The 23,863-nt window shown below is 38.6% G+C and overlaps 2 protein-coding genes across 2 annotated transcripts in view; one reads left to right on the forward strand and one right to left on the reverse strand.

Annotated features, from left to right (window-relative positions):
• LOC112569474 (scavenger receptor cysteine-rich type 1 protein M160-like) overlaps positions 1-20,583 on the forward strand; it is a 109,035-nt gene extending 88,452 nt beyond the window's left edge. Inside the window, exons 10-16 of the mRNA XM_025247275.1 lie at positions 8,958-9,105; positions 11,055-11,224; positions 14,328-14,469; positions 15,163-15,326; positions 15,737-16,015; positions 16,382-18,154; positions 20,336-20,583. Coding sequence (XP_025103060.1) covers positions 8,958-9,105; positions 11,055-11,224; positions 14,328-14,469; positions 15,163-15,326; positions 15,737-16,015; positions 16,382-16,689 — 1,211 coding nt within the window. The 3' untranslated portion in view covers positions 16,690-18,154; positions 20,336-20,583. The remainder of the gene's footprint in view (positions 1-8,957; positions 9,106-11,054; positions 11,225-14,327; positions 14,470-15,162; positions 15,327-15,736; positions 16,016-16,381; positions 18,155-20,335) is intronic.
• Positions 20,584-21,503: 920 nt separating this feature from the next.
• LOC112568403 lies at positions 21,504-22,277 on the reverse strand. The gene has a single exon (XM_025245704.1). The coding sequence runs from the start codon at positions 22,275-22,277 to the stop codon at positions 21,504-21,506; it is 774 nt and encodes a 257-aa protein (XP_025101489.1).
• Positions 22,278-23,863: the final 1,586 nt, after the last annotated feature.

Raw genomic sequence — 23,863 nt, forward strand, 5'->3', positions numbered from 1 at the left:
TATTTTTACTTGTTCTTAAAGTAAGCAGGCGATACACTGTTGACAAGGAAACGGTTACTGTGTTTGACCATTTGACCCACTTAATGGCTTCATTGCTGTTTGAATTATCTGATTACAGAATTGACATATAAAATATAACTATAAGTTTAACGGCTGTTCATTATTTTTTTCCTTTGAATATAGACCCTTTTGTGGTTCGTTGTTTTGTCAAGAGAAAGGTTTCTCCATCATAATTTTCTAATGTACATAATTATATATTTAATAGATCTGAAACATTGCTTGTGGACTAGATTTTAAAAAAGCATTAATACATGTTACTACAAATTATATATGGAATACAAAACACACAAGGTTTACTTACATTAATACATCTGGCACCTCGCATACGCCAAAAGAGGAAAGAAGAGACTCAGCCATCCAATCAAAATTAGGCACGTGATCGTTAGCCAATGACAAGGCTCACCGTTAGTTACTTCCTCGTCGACGTGGAATAAAAGCTGTCGCATTGCGATGTTTGTCCAGTGTCTTGTCAGTCAGACACACGATCAGCTTTAACATATCGACACCCAGCATCATGATGTACAGGGCCGTCAGTGTTTACTGGATCTCTGTTCTCCTGGTGCCGTGTGTGGGTAAGTAGTGCCGCACATAGAATAATGGATTAGTTGTTTGTCAATAAGACCATTTTATTGTAACCTGCAAATGTTAAATGTTTCGAGCTGTAAAAAGCAATGGCTCTTTGCATTTTAATTTTGAAGTTGCCTGTGTATAATAATATTATTAAATGCATCAATCTGATTTTTTTAGACAAGAACAATGTTTATTCATTTCAAGTTTAAATGCGGTTATCAAAGTGCGATTCCTGGAGGTGTAACTTGTGCTAGCATGATATATCCTGTTCAACCTTGTTTGAATTTTTTTAAATTCAATTACACCTACCTAATTTGCTTTGGATTACCTATTAAGTGACTGTTCGTGCTATCCTATACCTATCCCGACCAAATTCAAATGTAAAATTTTTTGTTTCACACAGTTTGATCTCTTATTATTAGTTTTAATTTTTTTCTCTCTTACAGTTATTTTGTTATGATGTTTTAGAATTGGTGAATTTCCATACAAACGAGGCAGTGTGACCTCGTTGAACCCTGACGTAGCGAAAGAGTTAAACGTTAAGAACTGTTTGGTTTTTGTCTGTTATCTTAACTTGATTTCTTGATTGTCTTCTTTTCCCTCTTCATCTGCTGCATTTGTTGATGCATAGCAATGGATAATTCTGATCTTTCTTCCTTAAAAAATCATAAAAGAATTTATATATAAATATATACATAGAGCTAAAAATCGGTATTTATCTAGTTCACAATTTGTTTGTACGGTATAAAATGTTCAGCTAATGTTTAACATACAAGCATAAAACTCCAACTATTAATATCAAAGGTTTATTTAAGGTGAAGGTATATTAGTAAACGAAGCTGTTTATTTACACTGAAATGTTGAGTCAGGTCATATATCACTCCAATTTTATCCCCAAGATATCTTTCACGAAGAGATGGTGAAACTTGTTTTAATTCTTTTTCCAATACATGCTGCACAAATCTTAAATATCACATTTGAGAATGATTGGTCTTTTAATCTTTTATTTGTTATTTCATTATTTTCCATTTTTTTATTATTGGAGATGTCGGTGTCTCATGGCTTTAACAGAGCTTTCTCGAGTTTATGACGTGTTTATTTTTGTTCTACAGAAAATCTTTAATAAGTATTTACTTCAAGCAAGATCCTGAAGCGAAAATCAGGGACATTTATTAGAGCTACCGGTACTTTTAATATGTGGTTTCCAATTCATGGTTCCAATAAAAGAAACTAACTCTGCAATACTATTTAATAATTTAGAAGTACATAAGTTAGCGCATTATATTAGTTTAGTGTATTTATAATTCATTCAATTTCAGCTCAGCAGATGTCAGCTCGTGTAGTTGATGGCACAGCAGACGCAGGACGTCTAGAGATATTGTACGATGGAACTTGGAACACAGTGTGTGGCATTGGATTTGGACAGAAAGAGGCCTTGGTAGCCTGCAGGATGCTGGGATTTAACAGGTATAGAATGATACTCATTACGTTTGAAAAGCTATTATCTCATTTGCTCTACTAGCAAACTTTTGTTTGATAGGAGGGTTTTGCCCTTATAATTAGTTAAGAACTAAGCAAAAGTTGCTGCCTTCAAGAAAACAAAATACTCGAGAAGCACTAAGTTTATATATTTGAAAATGAACGGTGACAGTAGAACTGGACTGAACTGTAGACCAGGTGGTAGAAGAGAAGTACACTTATATAAAGAGGTCTCCCAGACTCGCTAGATAACATCTCTTTCACAATCTAAACATGTTATAGCACGACACTGATTTTTTTTTTTTTGAATCGCAGCTACTAAGAAAAACTTGCTAGAATTACGGTGACCTGCATTAGTTAAGGTTCTACTTTTAACTTTAGTTCTATTGCCTCTGTAAGTGTAATCTTTTATCCAGGATTCCTCCGCAGATTAATACCGATTAGATGGAATCGATCAAGTTTTCTTTTTAATTTCCAGAAGAAAGCCGGTGATTTAAACGATTAAAGTAAAGAACATGTGTGAATGCAAATAAGCACACACATGTGTCATGATCACAAAAAATTATTATAAAATTATTTAACGTCTGATAGTGTGCTCATTATAACAATGTAAATGCAATCAGCTTATTGAACACCTAATTTCAACTGTAGTCCTTTCTTAATACAAGGTCACTCGAACGCTTGGACACCACACTGTTACTTTTATCCACAATTACTTCCCTGAGCACAAAAGACACGAGACTTGGTGGCACTACCTTTGACCTATGTATGAGCCTCACGTGCACATAACTGAAAACAGAAATTTGCGGCAGTTATTTCATTGTTACAAGAAGTGGCTTGGGAAAGGATATTAGTCATAGAGAGAGTCATAGAAGTAGTTAAGTACTAACGTGCCAGTAAATCACACACACACACACAATCACCTCATTAACTACATTTCACAGAGGTGCAGGAAGATGTTAGGACTTGGGAGTGGAGGGGATGACGATAAACTCTATAAAGACTATCAATTACAAAACAACGCTGAACATTTTAGGTGTGGGTGGCTGTTGTTTTGGTTCTACACAACCGTTACATCGCTAAAGCCCTGTGCTACACAATGACAAGGGAAAACGAGATTCCTCTGTCGTGCAGTAGACTTCTTAACAGGATCTTTACTTACTCTAAATGTAGGTAGCTAGCAAAGGGACAAGAGCGGTGTCAGATCCACAACTTGGGGGAGTGAGCCGGGCAGGTCTTGCAATTGCGATGCATTTGGTCAACGGGCCGCACGGGCGGTAACTGAAGTTTGCAAAATACTCTTCTGGAAACAGGCTTTTATTTAGGTGCTTATAATACTTATTCAAATCTCATTCAGAAGATGTGCATTAAAGAACAAGATTTCAGGTCGCACTAAACTATTCACACAAAACGTCGTAATGCACTCTCAACAAATTTCTGATTTTGACTTAACATATTTTTTCCGTTTTTAGCAATGAACAATGCGATTCGCTAATCAAATTAAAACAACCATGCAGCTCGACCAAGCGAACTGAGACAAATTGAGCTTTCAATCAATTTAAATTCTTTAGGACACAAAGTTGTCCCGAAAACTTGGTTTTTCCACACGCAGAGTGAAAGAAGATACAGATGCATATTAATGTTCGCGTAGTTTACTGTCATGTCTGTCACTTTATGACAAGTATGTATTGAACACTTTACTTTCTTGAAATTAACATCCCGGCTGCCCATCACGATCACCTCTACCGCAACGTCACCGTTTGCACGTGCGGGCATGAGTGTGTGTGTATATAATTACACACGTTAATCTTGATTTTAAAACTACATGTATGTGTGTTTTCAAAGTCTATATCTTCTTGTTCTCGTTTCTGATGTTGGACAGTACAACAGCAGTAGCCGTGGGGTCAGCCAAGTACGGAGCAGGCTCTGGTCCTATTCTGTTCAGTGGCCTTCAGTGTGTGGGGAACGAAACCAGCCTGGCGCAGTGTCAACACTCGGGGCTCTACAGACACTACTGTGGACACTGGGAGGATGTCGGCGTCATGTGCAACATCAGTATGTAGACCAGTATATATAATTAAACATTTACGGCTACTCCATTATTTTATTTATTTTGTTAATAATTTAATCAATTAATATTAAAAAGATATTAAATGACTTGAAATCAGAGTGCTATATAAAACTCTGAGGACAAAAGTAACATTATTCTACAAGGGAATAGAAGATGATAACGTCTGTGGACCTTGGAGAGATGAAAAAGAAAATTTGTAGCATATATTTTGAAATGGAAATATATTAAGGATTTTTTGGAAAACTTACAAAATTGTACATTAGACAAATCTAAAAAATGCTCCAAAGATAAAATGTTAATGTTTTTTGGAAAAAGTTATAAAATTGTATATTAGACAAATGTACTAAATGCTCCAAAGAAATCAGTGAACACTTGGTTCTGTTTGGATGCAGTAATAACTTTGAGACAGATGGTGTACTTGATTTATTTTTACTGCTCGCAAAAGCATATATATATATATGTGTACTTTAAAAAGTCATCCCTCAGTGAGAACCCTTTATCCAAATATTGAAACACAGATATACAATTGGAAAATGTAATGTGTGTTTAGAAATAAAGGAAGAAAAGTTTGCAAAATACTGGTTACCATATTTAAAACTTGTGAAGTAGACTAAATACTGACTCTTTCTATATATATATATGTATAAAAATGACTTTATGATTACCTAAAACTACATATGTCTTGATATGGGACTTAAGGTGCTTTTTATGATTGCTTGATTTGTTCGAGATATGAAAAGATTACACACATTGTTTTAGGTTGTGTATAATTTGACATTGCAGGGTTTTCTTGAATATGGATCTATCTATTCTTAAAATGAATGTTAATCTATGTATATATGTTTGTTTTTATGTTTCTTTGTTGTAAAATATTGCTTTTTGTAATGTATAGGGATATTGTTATTCGTTTTTGTGTTATGGATCTGAGAGAGATAATAAATGTTTGAAAAAACATGAACATGAAGATGAGGTGAATGATCTCCCCTGGTTTAAACGCTTTGTGGAAAAATGCTTTTGTTGCAGGCGACTCATCAGTCATCTGTTGTAAACATAACTCAGGGCTCAAAAATTGCGTACCGTACGCATTAAAAAGTTCGGAGGACCCCTTCAATTTTCTTCAATGGGTTCCCCTTCAGATTTGTGCTAAGAACAGGGACCCCTTAAAAATCTGAAGAAGGGGTCCCTGGGACTCCAAAGAGTTTAGCCTTAGCAGAAGCCCTGATAACTGAGTTCGTTTAGCATTTGGACAACTAACAGAAGTCGCACAAAGAGACTTTTAACAGTAAAGAAAATGTAAATAACTTACCACTTTCTTTATATATTTGGCATAGGACGCATTCAGATTTGTTTTCAAAGGCTAAATAATGTCTTGGCCTTGTAGTGTTTGAATATCACCAAACTGGATTTTGTTTACCCTATCTATGAGAATTCGCTCCAAGGTGTAAATGTCAATAATATAAAGACTTGATTATTTAATTTGTTTATTGAGACTTATTTAAATTTGATTGTATTAATGTTTTTTTAAAATAAAGGACTGGAAACAAAATTTGTGCGGTATGGAAAAGCGGTCCCATTAACGTGGTGTAGCGTATCTAGTTTTAATTATTTTTTCTAATGAAAAGAATCCTTTAAACCAAAAATAATGTTTTAGGAATGAATTAACATAGCTTAGCTTTTTTGACATGTTTCTTTGATTTTTTTTACGTAAGATTCTTAGTATTTGATTTTCACTTTTAAAAAAGATAAATTTATTCGAGTAACCAGCAGTTTTTAATATTTTGCTTTTAGGTCATCTTTTAACTAGAAAATCACCCTGTAGTATTTATAAAAACGTCATACGTTATAATTTTAGAAAGTTTCGAATGAGCGTTTTATTATTTTAAACATAAAAGCAAAACAAAAAATTTCTGGTGCATGTTTATGCCAAGTTTTGAAAGATAAGAAAGATTATGTCACAGCGGCAGGAGATTAAAACTGTCTACTAAACTATACTAGTACTGAACAGTCAGCTACTTGCTAATCTAGTTTACTAACCGTTCTCGGGGATACCAGAATAAATGAACCGAATTAAAGGCTTTGCCATTGTTTTAAAACAAAAACATTTACAATTAAATGTTCTCTGTATAATAATAAATACTTTAGGGTATTGTATTTATTCACTGTATTATTAACTCGTTCAGATTCAGCTCAGCAGATGTCAGCTCGTGTAGTTGGTGGCACAGCAGACGCAGGACGTCTAGAGATATTGTACGATGGAACTTGGAGCACAGTGTGTGACTATAGGTTTGGAACGGAGGAGGCCTTGGTAGCTTGCAGGATGCTAGGATTTAACAGGTATAGAATGTTAAGCATTTCGATTTAAAATCTATTATCTCTTTTTTTCTCCAGAGAAACACTTTTGTTTACTAGGAAAAATATATCCCTATTATAAGTTAGGGAATAAACGAAAGTACAAGATTTTTGAAGATAATCCCTGCCTAAAAAAATCCTTTCTTAAGAAGTTTTTTTTAAAAGTAACAATAGGAATAGAACGGGACTAGACTGTACACCAGGAGGTACAAGAGAAGAGCACGTACTTTAAAAATCTTTCCAACGTTCACTTACGCAGCCTACGCAAAAAAGGGAAAAAGGAAGCTTGCAAAATACTCTCCCTGGTTAAACCTGTAACTCTTGTGTTACTTTTAAATAAAGGCTTTTCTTCAGGTGTATAAAATATGCATTTAACCCTTTTTCACAAGATGTTAATAATTGCTTATTTATTGAGGTCGCACTAAACAATTTGCACAAAACTTCATAATACACTCTCAATAAATTCCTGATTTTCCCTTAACCCTTTTTCTTTTCTTTTTTTAAATAACAATGCAAATCACTTCACCAAATAAGAACAACCATGCAGCACCACCCACCGAAACGAGACAAATTGAGTTTTAAATCTGTGAATTCCTGCGGACACAGAGTTGTTCATCTTTAGTCAAATGAAGCTGCAGGCTCCACTCACGCTGGTGCCATCGTGTTAGTTCCTTTAAGTTTAAACTTTTCAACTCTCCTTCGCTCGGAACCTGAAGCTACCCACCGAGTTATAGAAGACACACATGCAGATTCTTTGTTGACATAGTTTTCTCATGTCTGTCACTTTTAGTCAATATCCAGTGTTTTGAAAACCAGCATATTTCTTATTCCATGCAGTATTTAAAGACTAAATAGTATATTTTCAACACTTTACTTTCTTAATAATTAATATTCCGGCAGCCCATCATGATCAGCTCCTCCGCAAATTGCCTGTTTGCCTGTGCGGGTATAAGTGTGTGCAAGTGTGCAAATGTTTACACATGTTAGTCTTCATTAATATTCAAAAGTCTGTATGTTTTCAATGTCTATATCCTCTTGTTCTCGTTTCTGATGTCCGACAGCACAACAGCAGTACCCGTGGGGTCAGCCAAGTACGGAGCAGGCTCTGGTCCTTTTCTGTTCAGTGGCCTGGAGTGTGTGGGGAACGAAACCAGCCTGGCGCAGTGTAAACACTGGGGGCTCTACAGACACAACTGTGAACACTGGCAGGATGTCGGCGTCATGTGCAACATCAGTACGTAGACCAGTAATAGTAAAACATCTACAGTTACTCCACTATTGTTTTTGCTTAATTAAAAATTTTATTACAGTGTTGTTAATCGCTTTATTACTTTCAAATTAGTGTTTGTACAAATTAGTGTAGAATGCAAGTGCGTTCTAAAGTGTGTAATCGCATTATCATCATCATCATCTGTTTATTACTACTAACAGACAGTAAACAGTCAATAACTGGTAAGCCAAACAGGTTCACGTCCTCTTTCTATTTTAGTTTCATCTACAGAAGAGAATTTAAATGACACAAGGAGTTTTTATATCTTACATTTATAAATTTGGATAAAGGAGAATATCGTCAACAGGATACAGTGCAATAATATTTGGTATCTATTGCTGTTCACGACAGAAGTTTAGTTGATTTTTTTTCGTTGGAAGCACCAACAAGTAATAAAAAAACACAGTCACCCTGATCACGCACACATTTACATTCACTTTAAATCACTTGGCAAATTTTTAGAGGAACATTATAGTTAATGCTAAATTTAAACGTCACACATAACATCAATCAATACACCTACACCTATACCTACATGCAGAGCATACTAACAGAAGATTAAAACACAATTCACTGTATACACAGTTTGTCTTTAATCTAGAGACTAACCTCTCCCATCTCCCAATCCTTACCTTGGTGAACTGTAATTTATGGGGATTGTTTACAGTGTTAGTCGTGGTCTATGCCTGTGTTGGGGTCCCTCTGTGGTAGAAGACCCCGCCACTGTGTGGTGTGCACGCGGATCAGGTGACACCAATATTATAATATAACCCAATATGACCGGGTGAAGTGAGGGCATGTAACATGCAGCTTTTAGCTTGCCTTTCGCGTATGGACAGTCCACGTCAACATATGCAATGGCGCATGTCGTGGATGTTGCACATAATGCCCACTACCTCATCTGTCATGTCCTTTGGCCTGGATAAGGTTGCCTCAACTATGAGTGGGAACTCAATGGAGAAATGTAACGGTATTTTGTATTGCTTGTCGTTAACTGTACCAGTAGTTGTTGAGATCGGCTTAATCTTCCACATCCTTAATTAAAAGAAAGCTAGGAATGGAATACTGTATCCACATGATGTGTCTAATACAGTCAATCACAAAAGACAACAAACAAAGACACGATTTAACAAAATAACTACATCTGTGTTGTGACAGCCACACCTATGACAGCCCGGTTATACGGCGGCACGTCTACGGCAGGACGTCTAGAAATATCGGTCAACGGAGAATGGACTACAGTGTGTGAGAGTGGATTTGAACAGAGCGAATTAAAAGTCGGTTTAAGGATGCTGGGACTCAACAGGTCAGTTAACCATTGTTTTAACACCGCACCATCCAACAGCAAGATGTCAAGCATGCATGCACTGTATGATTTTTTATTTAAACAACACCTGTGTCTGTTATCATTAAAATTTTTTAATAGTAATGCTCTATTTGATGTGTCTTTCTCTTTTAACTTTTGATTGCCTTTGCGTAATATGCTGGGGTGTTTTATTATAATAAAAATGTGCTTATTATGTTATTCCTACCTTTGGGGCTTGATTTAAAATTTAAAAATCACATGATACATTTTGTTGTTATTTTTGTTGTTCTTAAAGCCTTAAAAACTTTTTAAACCGCCCAATTCTATTACCTCATTAGACTTAAAATGAAACGTAAAATAATTAAATCTGAATTTCAAATTTCACAATAACCGCTTATTTTATACTCTGAAGAACAGTCTTGCGTGAAAGCTTTATTTCGCTACTGCTGTACAAAGAAAAAATAGTAATGCACAAGAGAAGTACAGACTGGCTGTTACAAGTTGGATTTTTAGCGACCTCTGGTAGAAACAAGGGAAACATGCAATCTGTGGAAACACAGTCTACAGACATGATATAGGATGGACTGCTTTTCACCTGTCGAAAGACAAGGAACTTGCTGTTTCCAAGGCCCTGCTTCTTATTTTGAAAAAAAAAAAACAACAATCTGTCAATTAAATATCCTCTGGCAAAGTACTCAATGTGATCCTGCGACCAACAAGCGCCGTAACAGTGTACTACTTCACGCTAACAGTTTACTACGTCACTTTGGTGCAACATTGCGTGCAGTCAACACCAAAATTAAAGAGAGAGCAGCAGTTCGGATGATTCGGACGCCGACAGTCTTCATTTCTCCTGGTTCTAAAAAACTGTTACATTAGCACGAGAAATGCAGACTGTCAACCTTAAAAGAACCCGACCTCAAGCTGTAATTGTTGTTGACGGCTGGCAATGTTGTGATTGGTGTACCAACGTGACGCACCACACTGTTAGTGTGACGTACTACACTGTTAGTGTGACGTACTACACTGTTAGCGGTGCTCATTGATTGCAGGTGTGAATAGTAGCGGAAAATTAACTAAGAGATGGGTTTTGGGGGCTGATTTAGTTTTATATCGCTGATATCTACCGATATCTTAAAAAACGCAAACCGCTTAAATTGATCTTCAAACAAAGTAGACCTGTACTAGTGATAATTTGTAATACCGTGAATTTCACTTGCCTATATGTACCTACTTAACTCCGCCTGGAAACCACTCGGGTAACCTGCCGGTCCGATGCCCGGATTAACGAGGAGGGTTGGTCGTGAGGCTAGCAAACCCATCCTGTAAAATATAAAACGCTTCAAAAACAGCATATGTACATACTTATTTTAAACAAAAAGCTTAGCACCTAAGAGAACACGAAAGAGGTGAACATTATTAACAGATGAATTTAAAGAAAGAATCTATATCTAAGTATGAGCGTGATTGACTAACTGTTGTTTGTTTTTTCAAGGGTTGTAGCTCTCAGAAGAGGGAACAGATGACAAGTTGTGTAAGAGTGGTATGCATGTGTCTAAATTAGACTTTAGAATGACATGGCTGACTAGATATAACTAACAATAATAACCAAACACTAAAAGACCAGTTAACAGCTTATACAGCAAAGAAAGTAAAACTAGTAATACACTTTTAGTTTAATATTTATTTGTAAATGATTGTAGCGTTGTAGTTGTGTTGTACTTTTCACTCTACATTACATTTCAAGACGGATTCTGGTCAAGTGCACTTGTACCACTGTACTTTTTTGCTAGGGAGAGACTGATTTCTTAGTGGTTAAGGGGAGGTATAAGCCAATAGTGGCCACGAGATTGGTAGAGATTTTAACACCTCTCACCCCTAAGACCGTAGTGCAACCTTCAACCTGCATGTTGTAAATAATTGTGTGTGTACTATCTGTCTGTTAACAGCATTAGACAAGCAGCTGTGACGTATCTTCTTTTTAACGACGGCTCACGATTTCAATTTGTGTATATAAATTGTCAAGGAATGGAAACAAATCTTCAGCAATGCGATATAGGACAACTTAACAAAAGCAGCTGCCTGGATGTCGGTATCATTTATGACTTCAAAAGCTTTAGTAAGTAAACAAAACTTTTAATTTCTCAGAGAGTTTTTATGTCTTCATTGTGGTATCTTTTCTCTGAAATTATGGATATATTTACAGTAACTAGAGCTAAAGTACATAAGATTTAGATTGTAGGTAATGAGAATGAGTAAGTGCTAAACATGCGAATACCCAGATAATACAACACACTTTTAAACAAAAATTAATCGTGCATTTGCACACAAAAGGTCAGGGGAAAGCTTTCGGGAAGGGGGGGGGAGTAATTCTTTTCCACTTTGAAGAAGAGATAATAAGTTACAAATTGTTTGCTGAAGATTCTTGAAGGGTCTCGCTGTTTACACGATAGTAAATAGATGATCGAGTTGATGGAGAATAAGCCACTGGCGGTTTGTAAGGAGCACTTTGTGTTTCTCGTTGACCTTAAGGGTGCTAAAATATGACTGAAAAACTAATAGGGATGGTTAAACTGTAGTATTGTTAATAATTAACAGACCTTTATATTTATACAGTGTTTGTCACAATCGGTTTAAACTTATTAATGTAAGGCTAATTTTTGTACGCGCTCTTAAGAACATTAGAACACATTTTTTTTTTTGTTCAAAATATTGGCAAGACGTTTTGCCGCCGGACGTTTCGGAGTCGGACGTTGTGCCGACCGGACGTTTAGCCAACGTATGTTTCGTCGACGGAGGTTTCGTTAACCGGATGTTTCGCAGACAGACTTTTCGACGCATTATATCAGAGAGAGAGAGCTTACTTACTTCTCAAAGAATAAAAGTAACTACTAGATTACACAACAAATCTTTATTTCAAACAAATTTTACACACAGACGACACAGACAGTTCACTTTGATTGTGTCACAGATTATGCGCAACAGCGAGAGAGAGAGAGATGCTTACTTGCTTCTCACAATGATGCACATGAATGAATGAAGCACTATCTCGAGGGAACGTGAGACAAATGACAAACAGACATATTGTCCAGGTGGAAGGTGAACGTGAAAACTGGCAGAGACACATTGATACAATGGCGAGAGAAATGAGTGAGCTAAGGTGCGTCACACACTTGACTTCGGCTAAAGGTCCGCGTGAAATGCCGAAATGTTCGTCGACGATACCTCCCTCGAGTAAAGATCCGGTCGCCAAAACGTCCGGCTCCAAAACGACTGTCGGCGAAACGTCCGCCGCCGAAAAGTCCGGGTAACGGTAAGGTATCAAGCAAATGTAATATATCCATTTGATTTTTCTTTCTACGTCAAGCAGGTCTTCCAAAGCTCCAGCTGCATATATCAAACGTGAATATAGATGTGATCATTTAGGACAATTAATTAGCGCTTACTAAAAAAAATGCCTTTAAATATTGGTTTTAAAAAAACAGAATTACATTCTCATAAGACGACTTTTTGTTACGATGTGTCACAGAAATTTTTTTCAACGATAATGGCACTTTCCACAGATGACGTCACAATCTAGCCGCGCAAGGGCTTCTGGGAATGCAAAGCAGACAAATATATCCCCCCCATGTACTACACTAGCGTTTGCAGCGAGTGCGTTGCTGTGCAGTTTATTGTTCCAAAAATGATGCTTTAACTATATCTTTTGTTGGGAACATAGGGACATTCATAGACTTGAAGTGTAGGAACATAAACTGAATCCATGTGATAAAAATTTTGTTTACTAACGATTTAGATGTGTCAAACATGTAGGCAATCATTTTCAGTGAAAGTCCTCTTCGCAGTCTCAGAAGTGTAATGAAAAGTTCCTTTTTGGGGGTAAAATGCCTAGATGGACCAGTTTTCTTCTCATTTGTCCCATTGGTTTCTCTGGTATTTCCCTTGGAGTCATTGTATTGAAGGTTGTATTTTGATGGACCAAGAAATGTGTACAAAACGTCAAACTGCTCGGGAAATAGTCCAACTAAAAACTTTGTATTCTTCCTGTCTTTAAAAACAAAGCTTGGGTCCATCCTGTTGGTAACTTCAGGTTCACTTCGATCATTTTTCACTGCAGCAGCGTTTCTCATGATCATAGTTTCGATTTTAGCTCCAAGCATCTACTGATCATAATTAAAATGTTTGTGTAGCTTTGTGGTTTGGGCTAGCCGACTTACATTCAGCAGATGCACTCTCAGCCACGGCTTCTCCTGCGTCTTCAAATGTTATGTTGTCACTTTGTTCTGTGGATTCTGGAAATGATGAGTTTTCTTTGCGAAGCATTTTTCTCCCACGTTCACGTTGATAATGTGCAGGTTGGTCGCCACGTTGCGCTGGAGCCTTCCTGTCACCTCCCTGTCGCTTTTGTGTTTCCTCGTCTGTAAGCGTCGCTAACATTGTTTTGTCGTTCTCAGATGTTGGGCCTTTTCCACCAAGAAAATGCAGAGAGCAGATATATGTGCCCCTGGTTATTTTCTCCACATTTTGAAAATCAGATCGCCCACATAAAAACTGCCGGCGCTTTGCTTTCTCAGTCTTGAACTTGCCCTGTTGTCTTTCCCACTGCATGGGTCATGTTGTCACTGTCTTACCAGGCTTTGGAAATGGAATAAAAAACGTCCCCTCCGGTAATAGCTCTGGACATCTGGAGTCCGATTTACATAAACCCCAACAGCAGTGCTTGGTTCCTCGTGTTTTCAGCATTGTTTCAGAGATTAATAGCAAAAATGTCGCTTTTTGTCAGTCGCCGTAGCGTAGAATACACAGAACAACGTGCAGTGTTTGTATGGAAAGCAATTACACGAAGCTCTGCTGCGTGACGTCACAATCTATTTTTAGTAACCCGAGAAAGCGCTATTGCAAATAGCTTATTATACAAGTCCGCCGATTGAACATGTATGAAGACTTTTTTTAAATTTAGGAGGAAAATAATGCTTTTAATATACTAAAACGTAAACTCATTACATCCTAAGAGAAGTCATGTAAACATAAAAGTAAAATATTGCCTTAAGCTGAATTAATTATGTTTTACGCTCTTCTGACAAGATCATGTGCGTAATAGTGAAATATAAACTTTACGAGAAGCGATGAGAAGATTTTAAACTCTTGTTCGAGTTTGTGACCTGAAAACAACTACGCAGCAGACGACATGGACGTGATGACCTTTCACCTCATTGTTACAGGTCTACGACTGACAGGACCTCGCCGTACAGACAGTAACATGGGGCGTGTAGAAGTGGAGCTTGGAAATAATCAATTTAGTACAGTGTGTATAAACAACGAGAAAACTGCCACAGTCATCTGCAGACAACTCAATTTAACCTCGTGAGATAACTTTTTTTTCCGTTTTGAAACAACCTATTAAGTCGGTACCAACAAGACTAAATATACCATAGAGTGTAACATATCCTTATTGAACATTGGTGATTTTATTATTATTTTATTATGTATATATATTAAATATCCCAGCCTGCAAAAGTAGCGGGGTCATAGTGGGCCCCACTACATACACAAGTGGGGCCCACTACTGGCCCACTAGTTTTGCAGGCTGGGATATATCATAGAGGGTAGTATATACTTTTAATAATCAAATCAAATCAAATCAGACTTTATTGTCTGTCGAGGAAACCCAAGACAGAAATTTTTCCTTTGCTCACAAAGGCAGGCATACATACTCACACAGATATTTAACACACACAGGAGTAAAGAGACATTGTCATGGTAGCTGGATCACCGTCAAATGGTCAATGACATTGCAATACTTTATATTTCTTGTATATTTTTTTAAAATGCGTTGGGATTGCAGAAAACTTGTCTGAACTGTATTTTCGTCATCCTCCAAGTACTTAATGATTTATTATTGTTGTTGTTACAATAATGATAATGATGATGATAATAATAAAAAAACTCAATTTAGCTGTTGCTAAAATAAGCTCTTTCTATTAATTTTATGTATTTTTTGAAAGATTTTATGCAATACCCATAGACAATTGTGTTAATATAACCTTTCCCAACTAGAAATGGTGCAGCACTGGTAGACGGCTGGGTGTTTGGAGTAAACAAAAGCCCTTTACTTGAAGCTGGGTTTTTTTGTGATGGTAACGAAAACAGTCTGTTTGAGTGTGGCTGGAATAAAAGTATGGATTGTTATTCTGATGACGTTGGCGTGGTTTGCAGCAAAGGTAAAATTTTGTTACCCTTGTTAACCTTTAGTATGTGTAAACTTACTTTACAATTTATTTTACCCCTCCATATAGTTAATTCATTCATGATAATATTCATGATAATATTTCATTATTTCTATCTCTCATAAACTTATGAAACATTCCAACCTAATTATTTTTGTGTACTTAGTATAAAGGAAAAAACACACCGCTAGGAAGTGCTTATGTTCACACCATCTAGTGTCTCGTATAGTTTCCCCCGTCAGTATGTTATGCCCTGTACGTATGCCCCCTATATCCTATGTGTGTTTGTTTTGAAGTGAAGGGTATTGTGACACCATTACCTGTTAAATAATTTTGAATTATTTAAGAATAATTAAATATTTAAGAATGGAAATTTTATGTTTCTGGATTGTGTGTTGTCACAGATTACACACTTTATATAGTTTCGGAGACCGAAAAGTACCCTTTTATGGAGGGAACACATGGAGTTCTAGTGTGTGTAAAACCACGAAAGTACATTGGGGTACTTGATTACACATGGACAGGCAAACGTGATGGTCCTTCTCGAGGAAATCGTCTGTTCTACGAAAATGTGACAAGAGAGTACAATGGGCGTCAAGTATTTTGTGAAGCCTCTAATCCTGACGGTGCCTCTGGTCCTGCTGAACGCCTACGGAGTGGACTTTTTGTGTTAAACGTTTACTGTGAGTACACTCTGATAGCACCTCAAGTGTTGTCTTCCTACCGACAGGGCGTAATCCTTGCATGTAGAGTCTACAATAATGATTAACTTAAATATAAATTTAATGGAACTCCACGAAACATAGCAACACATTGATCCTATTAAATACACCCATATTGTATCAGAAAGTAAAAACGAATAACGTTCTAACTTGATACCTAGCAAGAATATTTTGTAAAAAAAAAAAAATATGTCGAGGAAACAACTTTAAAAACTTATTATTCTCCTATTGCTGGGTTATGCACAGTATTTCAACCTCCTACTATTTCAAATTACATGTTGCTAATTACGACGTAAGCAGCTACTAATATTTTTTTGACATTTACAGATAAGCCGATCATTACAATAACATGGACTAACAACACCGGGGAACAACAGCCCTTGTCAAGTCTTTCTGAGTTAAACCCTGGACACAACGTGACCCTGTGGTGTGAGGCTGACAGCAACCCTCCCCCCGCGTCCATCACGTGGTCAGGAAGAGTGAACAGCACGACTGGGGAGTTACGGATCCTAGCGGCAGACCACGTGACACACAGCGGTGTGTACACCTGTACCGTCGTCACTCGCACCGTTGATGATGACGACAGACTTCCGCTGACCTCATCTTACCACATCACTCTCGGTGTTCAAGGTTGATATTTACCCTCATTGTCCAGAAGCTAGTGCAAAAATATTTTCAAATGAGTTGAGTAATAGCATTACAAACACGTTTTCCTCTGTCTACACAAATAAGTAAGTGTGTAACACTTTGACCATGACACATGTACACAACAGTTGCCAAATGCTTTGCGTTTTGCTGCCGTCAGCAGTGCGACTTTCCGTTTTTCATTATTTCTCTATTGATGTGACCAACGCCATTTTACCATCCGCCAGAAGAAAGACCAGTAACAGGTAAGTGTTTAAAATTACACCTTCAAAGAGACTTTTAAACTGACATATTTAAGGTTTTTAAATCTTTCTTGATCCTTATACAGTCTCTTATACTCCTTTTTACATGACATTTTAACTTGTTTGCAGATATGAATGTGAATGGCAGTATCTAATAAATGTAAATTTATCTGACACACATTTAATGCACATTACCTGCATTGTTAGGCAAAGTTCTGTCGTGCTAGAGAAAAATTTGTCCAAATAGGTTAGAACATGTGTCTTTATGACTCTGTGTGTGTTTGTTTCTTAGTAAAAAGATTTGTAATTAGTATTTTGTAGGTGTTTCAAAGTAGATTTTCGTACAGGAATAGAAATGGGAAATATTATGTAAAATTGATAACAGTATCCTGTTTCAGCACACCATCTCTTCTAAATATCTCACCGACAAGCAGAAAAGCCGATGGCGTTCAAGTGTGAGCAACATAATGTTAGTCTGGTATGCCAGAGGTTACAGCCATGACATTTGGCATCCCACTATATGTCCAGTGCATGCAGGTGGTCATCCTGATGGAAATCTCCCGAAGTTTGACAATCTGATCAGACTACACAAAATTGAAAAAATTGGCTTTGTATTGCCAGCAGAAATTACATATTAACAGATAGCCAGTTACTGAATGTTCTATTTCCTACATTCCGAAATAAATTTAATAAACTAGTCCCTAAGGACATCTGTTGCAAAGTATTCCTATTTACCAATTTATTCAGAAAACGAATAGCAAATTTTTCTCTTTAAATAAAAGACCTAGAATATTGCTAGCAGCTCCACAATCCATTTCAGGTTTTTACAGAAACTCGTCAAAGACTGGTATTCATGCATGACGGTCTGAAAAGATCATCTCATTTTTATTTCTCGTATTAAGATTCTTTAACCACAATCTGGACAAGCTCAAAGGCCCAAAACAATGTCTCTCGTTTTGTTTTCTGAAAACAAAGGCAGATCATGGTACACTCTTCTTATAGACACTAGTTCGCGGGGTAGGACGGTCTGCCATCTCAAGCTCGCATTAATTACACGATCCTCACAATGTGCTATTATTGTCTTCAGAATGTTCCTGACATACCTGTCCAAGTCACTGACGCCTTCCACCCGAGTCTTGTTGATCAGCATCAGAGGTTCGGCAGAAGCTCCTATGCTTATCAGGACAGTGTTTGGAATTCATCGTCTAGTCGAGTGTGAACCTTTGTCTATAATGATAGCCTGTAATTTTTCTCCAGCCTACTAGCCAGTACAGTTGGTCTAGACCAGTGATGCCCAACCTTTTTCGGCCTGCGGGCCATATCCATTTCGGACAGCCGTGTCGCGGGCCATATCCATTTCGGACAACCGTGTCGCGGGCCACTTCACCGCAAAAATACAAAAAGGAAAAAAAATAGAGCAGATACCATTTTTATTAGAAGCAAGTTGTACTTGCCATTAATTATGTAGTAATTAGTGGGATATTTGAAGTTGTTTTCCCGAAACCAACTTCTGAATGCCCGGCTTCATCATAGCTAGAGACACCAAGTCGGAGCACTGAATCGAAATGTTCGTCCATCGAAAAAAGGATTGAGAGACGCCCCTACGTGGGGATAAATACTTCTTCTTCCCTTTTTTTTTCGTTTTTTTTAAGGTCTTCTTTTATTACTAACATGCCGATTTCCTGCACTGTGGGCAGAAGTTTCGCGGGCCGGATGGCACCGTGTCACGGACCGTCCGCGGACACGCGCATTCTTTCCACAAACCAAAATATCCTGATCGCTTGAGGGTGGGCGTACCTTCTTAGAGGCACGAATAATTATTCAATTCAAATACAATGTCAAATGTAACAAAGGCAAAGTATCCACACTCATAGATTCACTCCTTCATTCGTCACACAAGATATATTACCAATATGTTTTCATTCATCCCACGTACTATTAAAGTTAACAATAAAATCGACTCTCATAAATATTGTCACTGATGAAGAATAAAACAAAATGTTCGTTCTTGATGAAACATTAACCTTTTACATTAAAGTCTTTGAGACCCTCCCAAGTCCTCTATTCTAATTAGTCCCACTGATCTTCTTTCCACGAAGTCTATTTATTATTGAAAATAAATGTTTTTTACAGTACCAACAGTTACAAGTAGGACGTCTCGGTCTTGCGCATGCGGCCGCCTCCTAGGTGTTTGGCAGGATGTTGTTAGATTGGCGGAAGGCCGGGAGGAAACCTTTCCTCCACCGGCGCTTACTCTCCGGCTGTTAAGAACTGTCCCTCCCAGGCGACAGATGGAGGTCGGTGCACCAGTCTTACACCAAGTTTTTCCGTTCTGGGACCGTTGTTTTCTCGCTTACGCCAGTTGGTTTCTTGGCCCCACCAAGAAACTGTACTGCGGGATGCCCAAGCCACAGAGCTCCCCCACTGTGCGGACACGGACTACAGTGACTCACGACCTGTGAAGTACATCCACCTGTAGTTTACCCACGGTATTACTTCCCGTAATACTTTTTTCCGCTGTCGCAGCAGTTGCGAGAAAGTCCCGAGAAAAATCCACCAGCTCTCACTTCGGTTCCGCCGTTAGCTCTCTGCTTTCCGTTTTTTTCTCTAACGTTATTTTCCTCTATCTTTTACGTCACCTTATTTTGACGTCCCAGTTTACGTCATTTGCTCAAGGGCAAACAACTTCCAGCCCACTACCCTAGATCACATCAACCACGGTTGTCGATCTTCCCTCCTAACCCCCTCTACTAAATACTTATCCGTTACACACCGCGTCGCGGGCCGGATATGGCCCGCGGGCCGTAGGTTGTGCATCCCTGGTCTAGACGATAAATGAGATGATTTTATTATTTTTTTATTTGTAATACTATTATTATGAAAGAAAATGTTTCATATTTTACAATACAAAAAGTCAAGCTGTTAATGAGATTCAAACTAAACTTCACATCACAGAACAGGCCACCCATATTTCAATACTACAGCACCATATCTAATCATTCCACATAATCTCCTTACATGTTTTCATGACCACTAGAATTTACATACTACATACAAAAAGACGACTATCAAAAAAAGGTGTTGCAAAACTTTTAGACAAAGTTACCACAACGTGTAAAACTCTTCTCGTGCCATATAAAGATCACAGTGTTTATTCTTCCGAGAAAAAAACTGTTCTTTCTTGACTTGTATCTATAATCTCACACACACACACACAAATAGAAAGCCTGACAAGAAAAAATCATTTTGTAAAAAGGGGAAGAAGCCTCTCACTTTTACAAGGATTGTTACCTTTCATTATTCTCCTTTAACATGTAAATTCATTTGACTTTTTTAACATTATACAGGAAACTGCCAATACACAACACTGCTACCCTGTTGTTTTACTTTTCAGCGGACTCGGGCATGGTGATAACATCTGTAAAGGTCTCTCCTACGGGTGATTGTCTCCCCTGCACTAATACCTCGAAATGTTGAAGTTAATCATATAAAGGTGCAATAAAATTTTGGCAAACGTTGGCGCTCTTCCACTCTAAATTTTCTTGAGTTATTCGATACCAACTTTTAAGATTTGCATAAGAGCAATACAGTCCAAGGAAATAAACAACGCGAATTACACGTGCGACCTTAGCGTAACGATTCAACGCTGATTTACTGTTTTCTGTGTTTACACTATCCTCATAAAGTCTCACTATTATTTTGATTATTACAACATAATAAGCGGACATTGTTTTATAATCTGTACATTTTATTTTTTATTGTAGGTGTTAATTAAAAGTTTGTAAAACTATATTATGTCAAAAATAAATAACAAACATGTCTAAAATCTTACTCTTTTCTCTAAACAAACTTTTTTATGCGCCCTCACACATACTGTTCTCTCTCTTTCGCCATTCCCTTGCCAATCCTTTGTCTTTTTTACTTCAAAATAGCGGAAAACCAGATACAGTATAGCACTTTATTTTTGTCTTGTACGTGCTCCAATTTTCTTAACTTCCATGTCCTTGCGACATTCAGTCTCTGGCGGCCATACAGCCAATCAGACGCAAGATTACATCTTGAAGCTACAACTAACTACACATGGACCGTGGCCGGACGTTTTGCCGCCGGACGTTTCGCCGCCGGACGTTTTGCCGAGCGGACGTTTAGCCAACAGACTTTTCGACGCATTATGTCAGAGAGAGAGACAGACAGAGAGAGACAGACAGACAGAGAGAGACAAACAGAGAATGAGAGCTTACTTACTTCTCAAAGAATAAAAGTAACTACTAGATTACACAACAATTTTTTATTTCAAACACATTTTACACACAGATTTCACAGACAGTTCACTTTGATTGTGTCACAGATTATGCGCAACAGCTTTGAGAAAATCTAAAACATCCTCCTGTGCGTACATTGCAACAAGCGCTTGCAGTCGTGTGTTGACTTTTTCGTACTGCTTTTTTTTTTTTTCGCATCCTGACGCCCATGGCAAGCTGTTCCATCATAAGCTCGGTGCTTGCCTGCTCCTTGCGTAACTTGCTGACAAGCCTGCCAAGTGTTGGGTGCGTGACAGACATTCACTTATCAAAGGCACGGTGCCAGCCTTCGACCGAGTTATTAGTTCTGGGCAGGTTGTCTCCCACACGATTGTAGACGTTCCACATGGCGACGTCGAATTTCGGGCGTCGACGGCGTCCTCGCTGCACAATGCCCAGCCATGTACTTTGAAAGTAGGCGAGGAAGTCTGAAAGCGTCTCGTCAGTGTCGGCATCCAGCGAATCCATGAGCTGTTGAAACGCCTCGATGACGTCGTCAGGAGGCACGAAAGCCAAGGCCTGAATGGTCTTGATGAGAAGACAGTTCTCTGGCTCCAAGTACCAATCTTGTAGTCCAAGCCACTGGAGGTTTCTCCAAAGACATTGGCCAAAGTGAAAAAAACACCCGTGCACGGCTGTGGTTGGGAAGTTTTCACTGATGCCGTTTAATGCGGCTCGTTCAAAATCTATTGTGATGGTCTCTGGGTTGAGGCCTCTCTGGCCGTTGAGGTAAGTAAAGATCGCGTCATATGTGGCCCTGGTTTTGTTGTTTGTCAAACAGTAAACAAGAGGCAGAGTGTGAGAATCCTCAACAAGAACACGGATGGTGTAAAGTTGTGTTGCTAACGGAGCGCTGTCCAATGTTCCATCACAAAACCAGTGGGCGTTAGGTGCTAAAACGTCACGATTGGATGGAGTGTTTAGAATAACGATGTCGTCCGTCTGAAACGCTAAAAATTGTTCTCCTCTCGTTGTAAGCTTCAGCTCCTCGCTGATGATGTCGCTGTCTGGAGCTTTCCGTATCCTTCGGATCATCCTTGCCAAAGTCTCCTTTTTTGGAAGAGAACCTGCGGCGGCGAGTGGAAATTCTGCTGTGCAGTTGTTGATTATCGAACTTGTGGCTTCTTCAGACTGCTCGGCGAGCTGTTTTATATCACCAACCGTTTTCAAAGCCAGGCAACGGGCTACACTTGGCGGGATAGGAATGGGTGGATGGAAGGCCTTCCAGAACGTCTTTTACTGTCTTTAACCTTCCTTTGCACTCTCGTCGTTTTTCGCATCGCCAGAAAATTGTGACGTTGTCGGCTTTGGTGCGGTCCATGACATAGGCGTAGCCTTCGTGCAACAGCTTTCGCTTATTCCTCTTTGTGAATGTGAATTCCATCTGAAATGCACAGATGCACTAGGATAAGTTCCAAAGTTTAACGTGATGTTATATAATATGCTCCAGCAGACAGACATTATACAGACACAGAGGCAGGAGTGTAGAGTTTGACATGTGAAAACAAAGTAGACATTGAGGGAACCTGCGCCCACATACACATATCTATATAATTTTGGTTTTGTGGTTAGAGAATTGTACAAACGAGCTGAAAGCTTTAACGTTTAATTACTTCTCGAGAGAGAGACAGAGAGAGAGAGAGACAGAGAGAGATGCTTACTTACTTCTCAGAATCTTGCACATGTGTAACCAAGTGGTGCGTGGTGAGGGGAGTCGAACAGTGACCACAACAGTCCAGCACTCAAATCAGAAAGGCAGGAAGCTGTCAGCAGTTGCACAACTCTCTAATGCAGACTTGGTCTACAGCAGCGGTTCTCAACCTGTGGGGCGCGACCCCCTGGGGGGTCGCGACGTGCCTACAAGGGGGTCGCGAAGGTGGTCCTTTCTTAAAAGTTTCTTATACCGGTATTAGTGAAATTAGCTTAGATTGTGTAACCGAGTGGTGAGGGCGATCAAACTCCAAATCGCTTCTCCCTATTCAAGTACACTGTCTCGGCAATGCAGTGACTTCTGACTTCCAAACTCAAAACACAATCCCCCTTCTCAACAATTAAGCTCTCAATCTCCTCTCTCGCCTTTTGCCCCTCTTTCTCCCCCAATCTCTCATCGCATGACCTCCCTCTCCCTCTCCAGTCACACCTCTCTCTTTTTTTAAAAAAAATCTAAAAGGCACGCATTCCAGGAAACGTCCATCATTCACACCTTTTCCCTCGCACGTGCTCACTGGAGAGACGGCAGAACAAGTGAGCAGAAAGCAATCAAGTAATCAAAGATACTGGAGTAGATATCTCTGCTACTGACATTGCTGTGTGTCCCCGCGCAGGAAGGAGCCAGGGGGACCGACTGTGCTGGTCAAGTTTGTCTCTAAGGCGCAAAAGGAATGAAGTGATGGTAAAGAAAAGAATTTAAAAGTAAACCGGTTACGAGCGCACCTTCATCAACGACGACATCACTCCCCTTCGCGCAGGCTGCTCGGTTATGTCAAGAGACTGGGCTACATGGGGTGGACTATAGACGGCAAAATATGTGCACCAAGAATTCTCCTGGACTTTCCCCCTGCAGGATCATCCAAACCAATAGCGATCGAGACCCAGATGACTCTTCAAGCTTGGGGTGAAGG

Source organism: Pomacea canaliculata, linkage group LG7, assembly GCF_003073045.1.
Source record: "Pomacea canaliculata isolate SZHN2017 linkage group LG7, ASM307304v1, whole genome shotgun sequence".
NCBI classification, from domain to species: domain Eukaryota; kingdom Metazoa; phylum Mollusca; class Gastropoda; order Architaenioglossa; family Ampullariidae; genus Pomacea; species Pomacea canaliculata.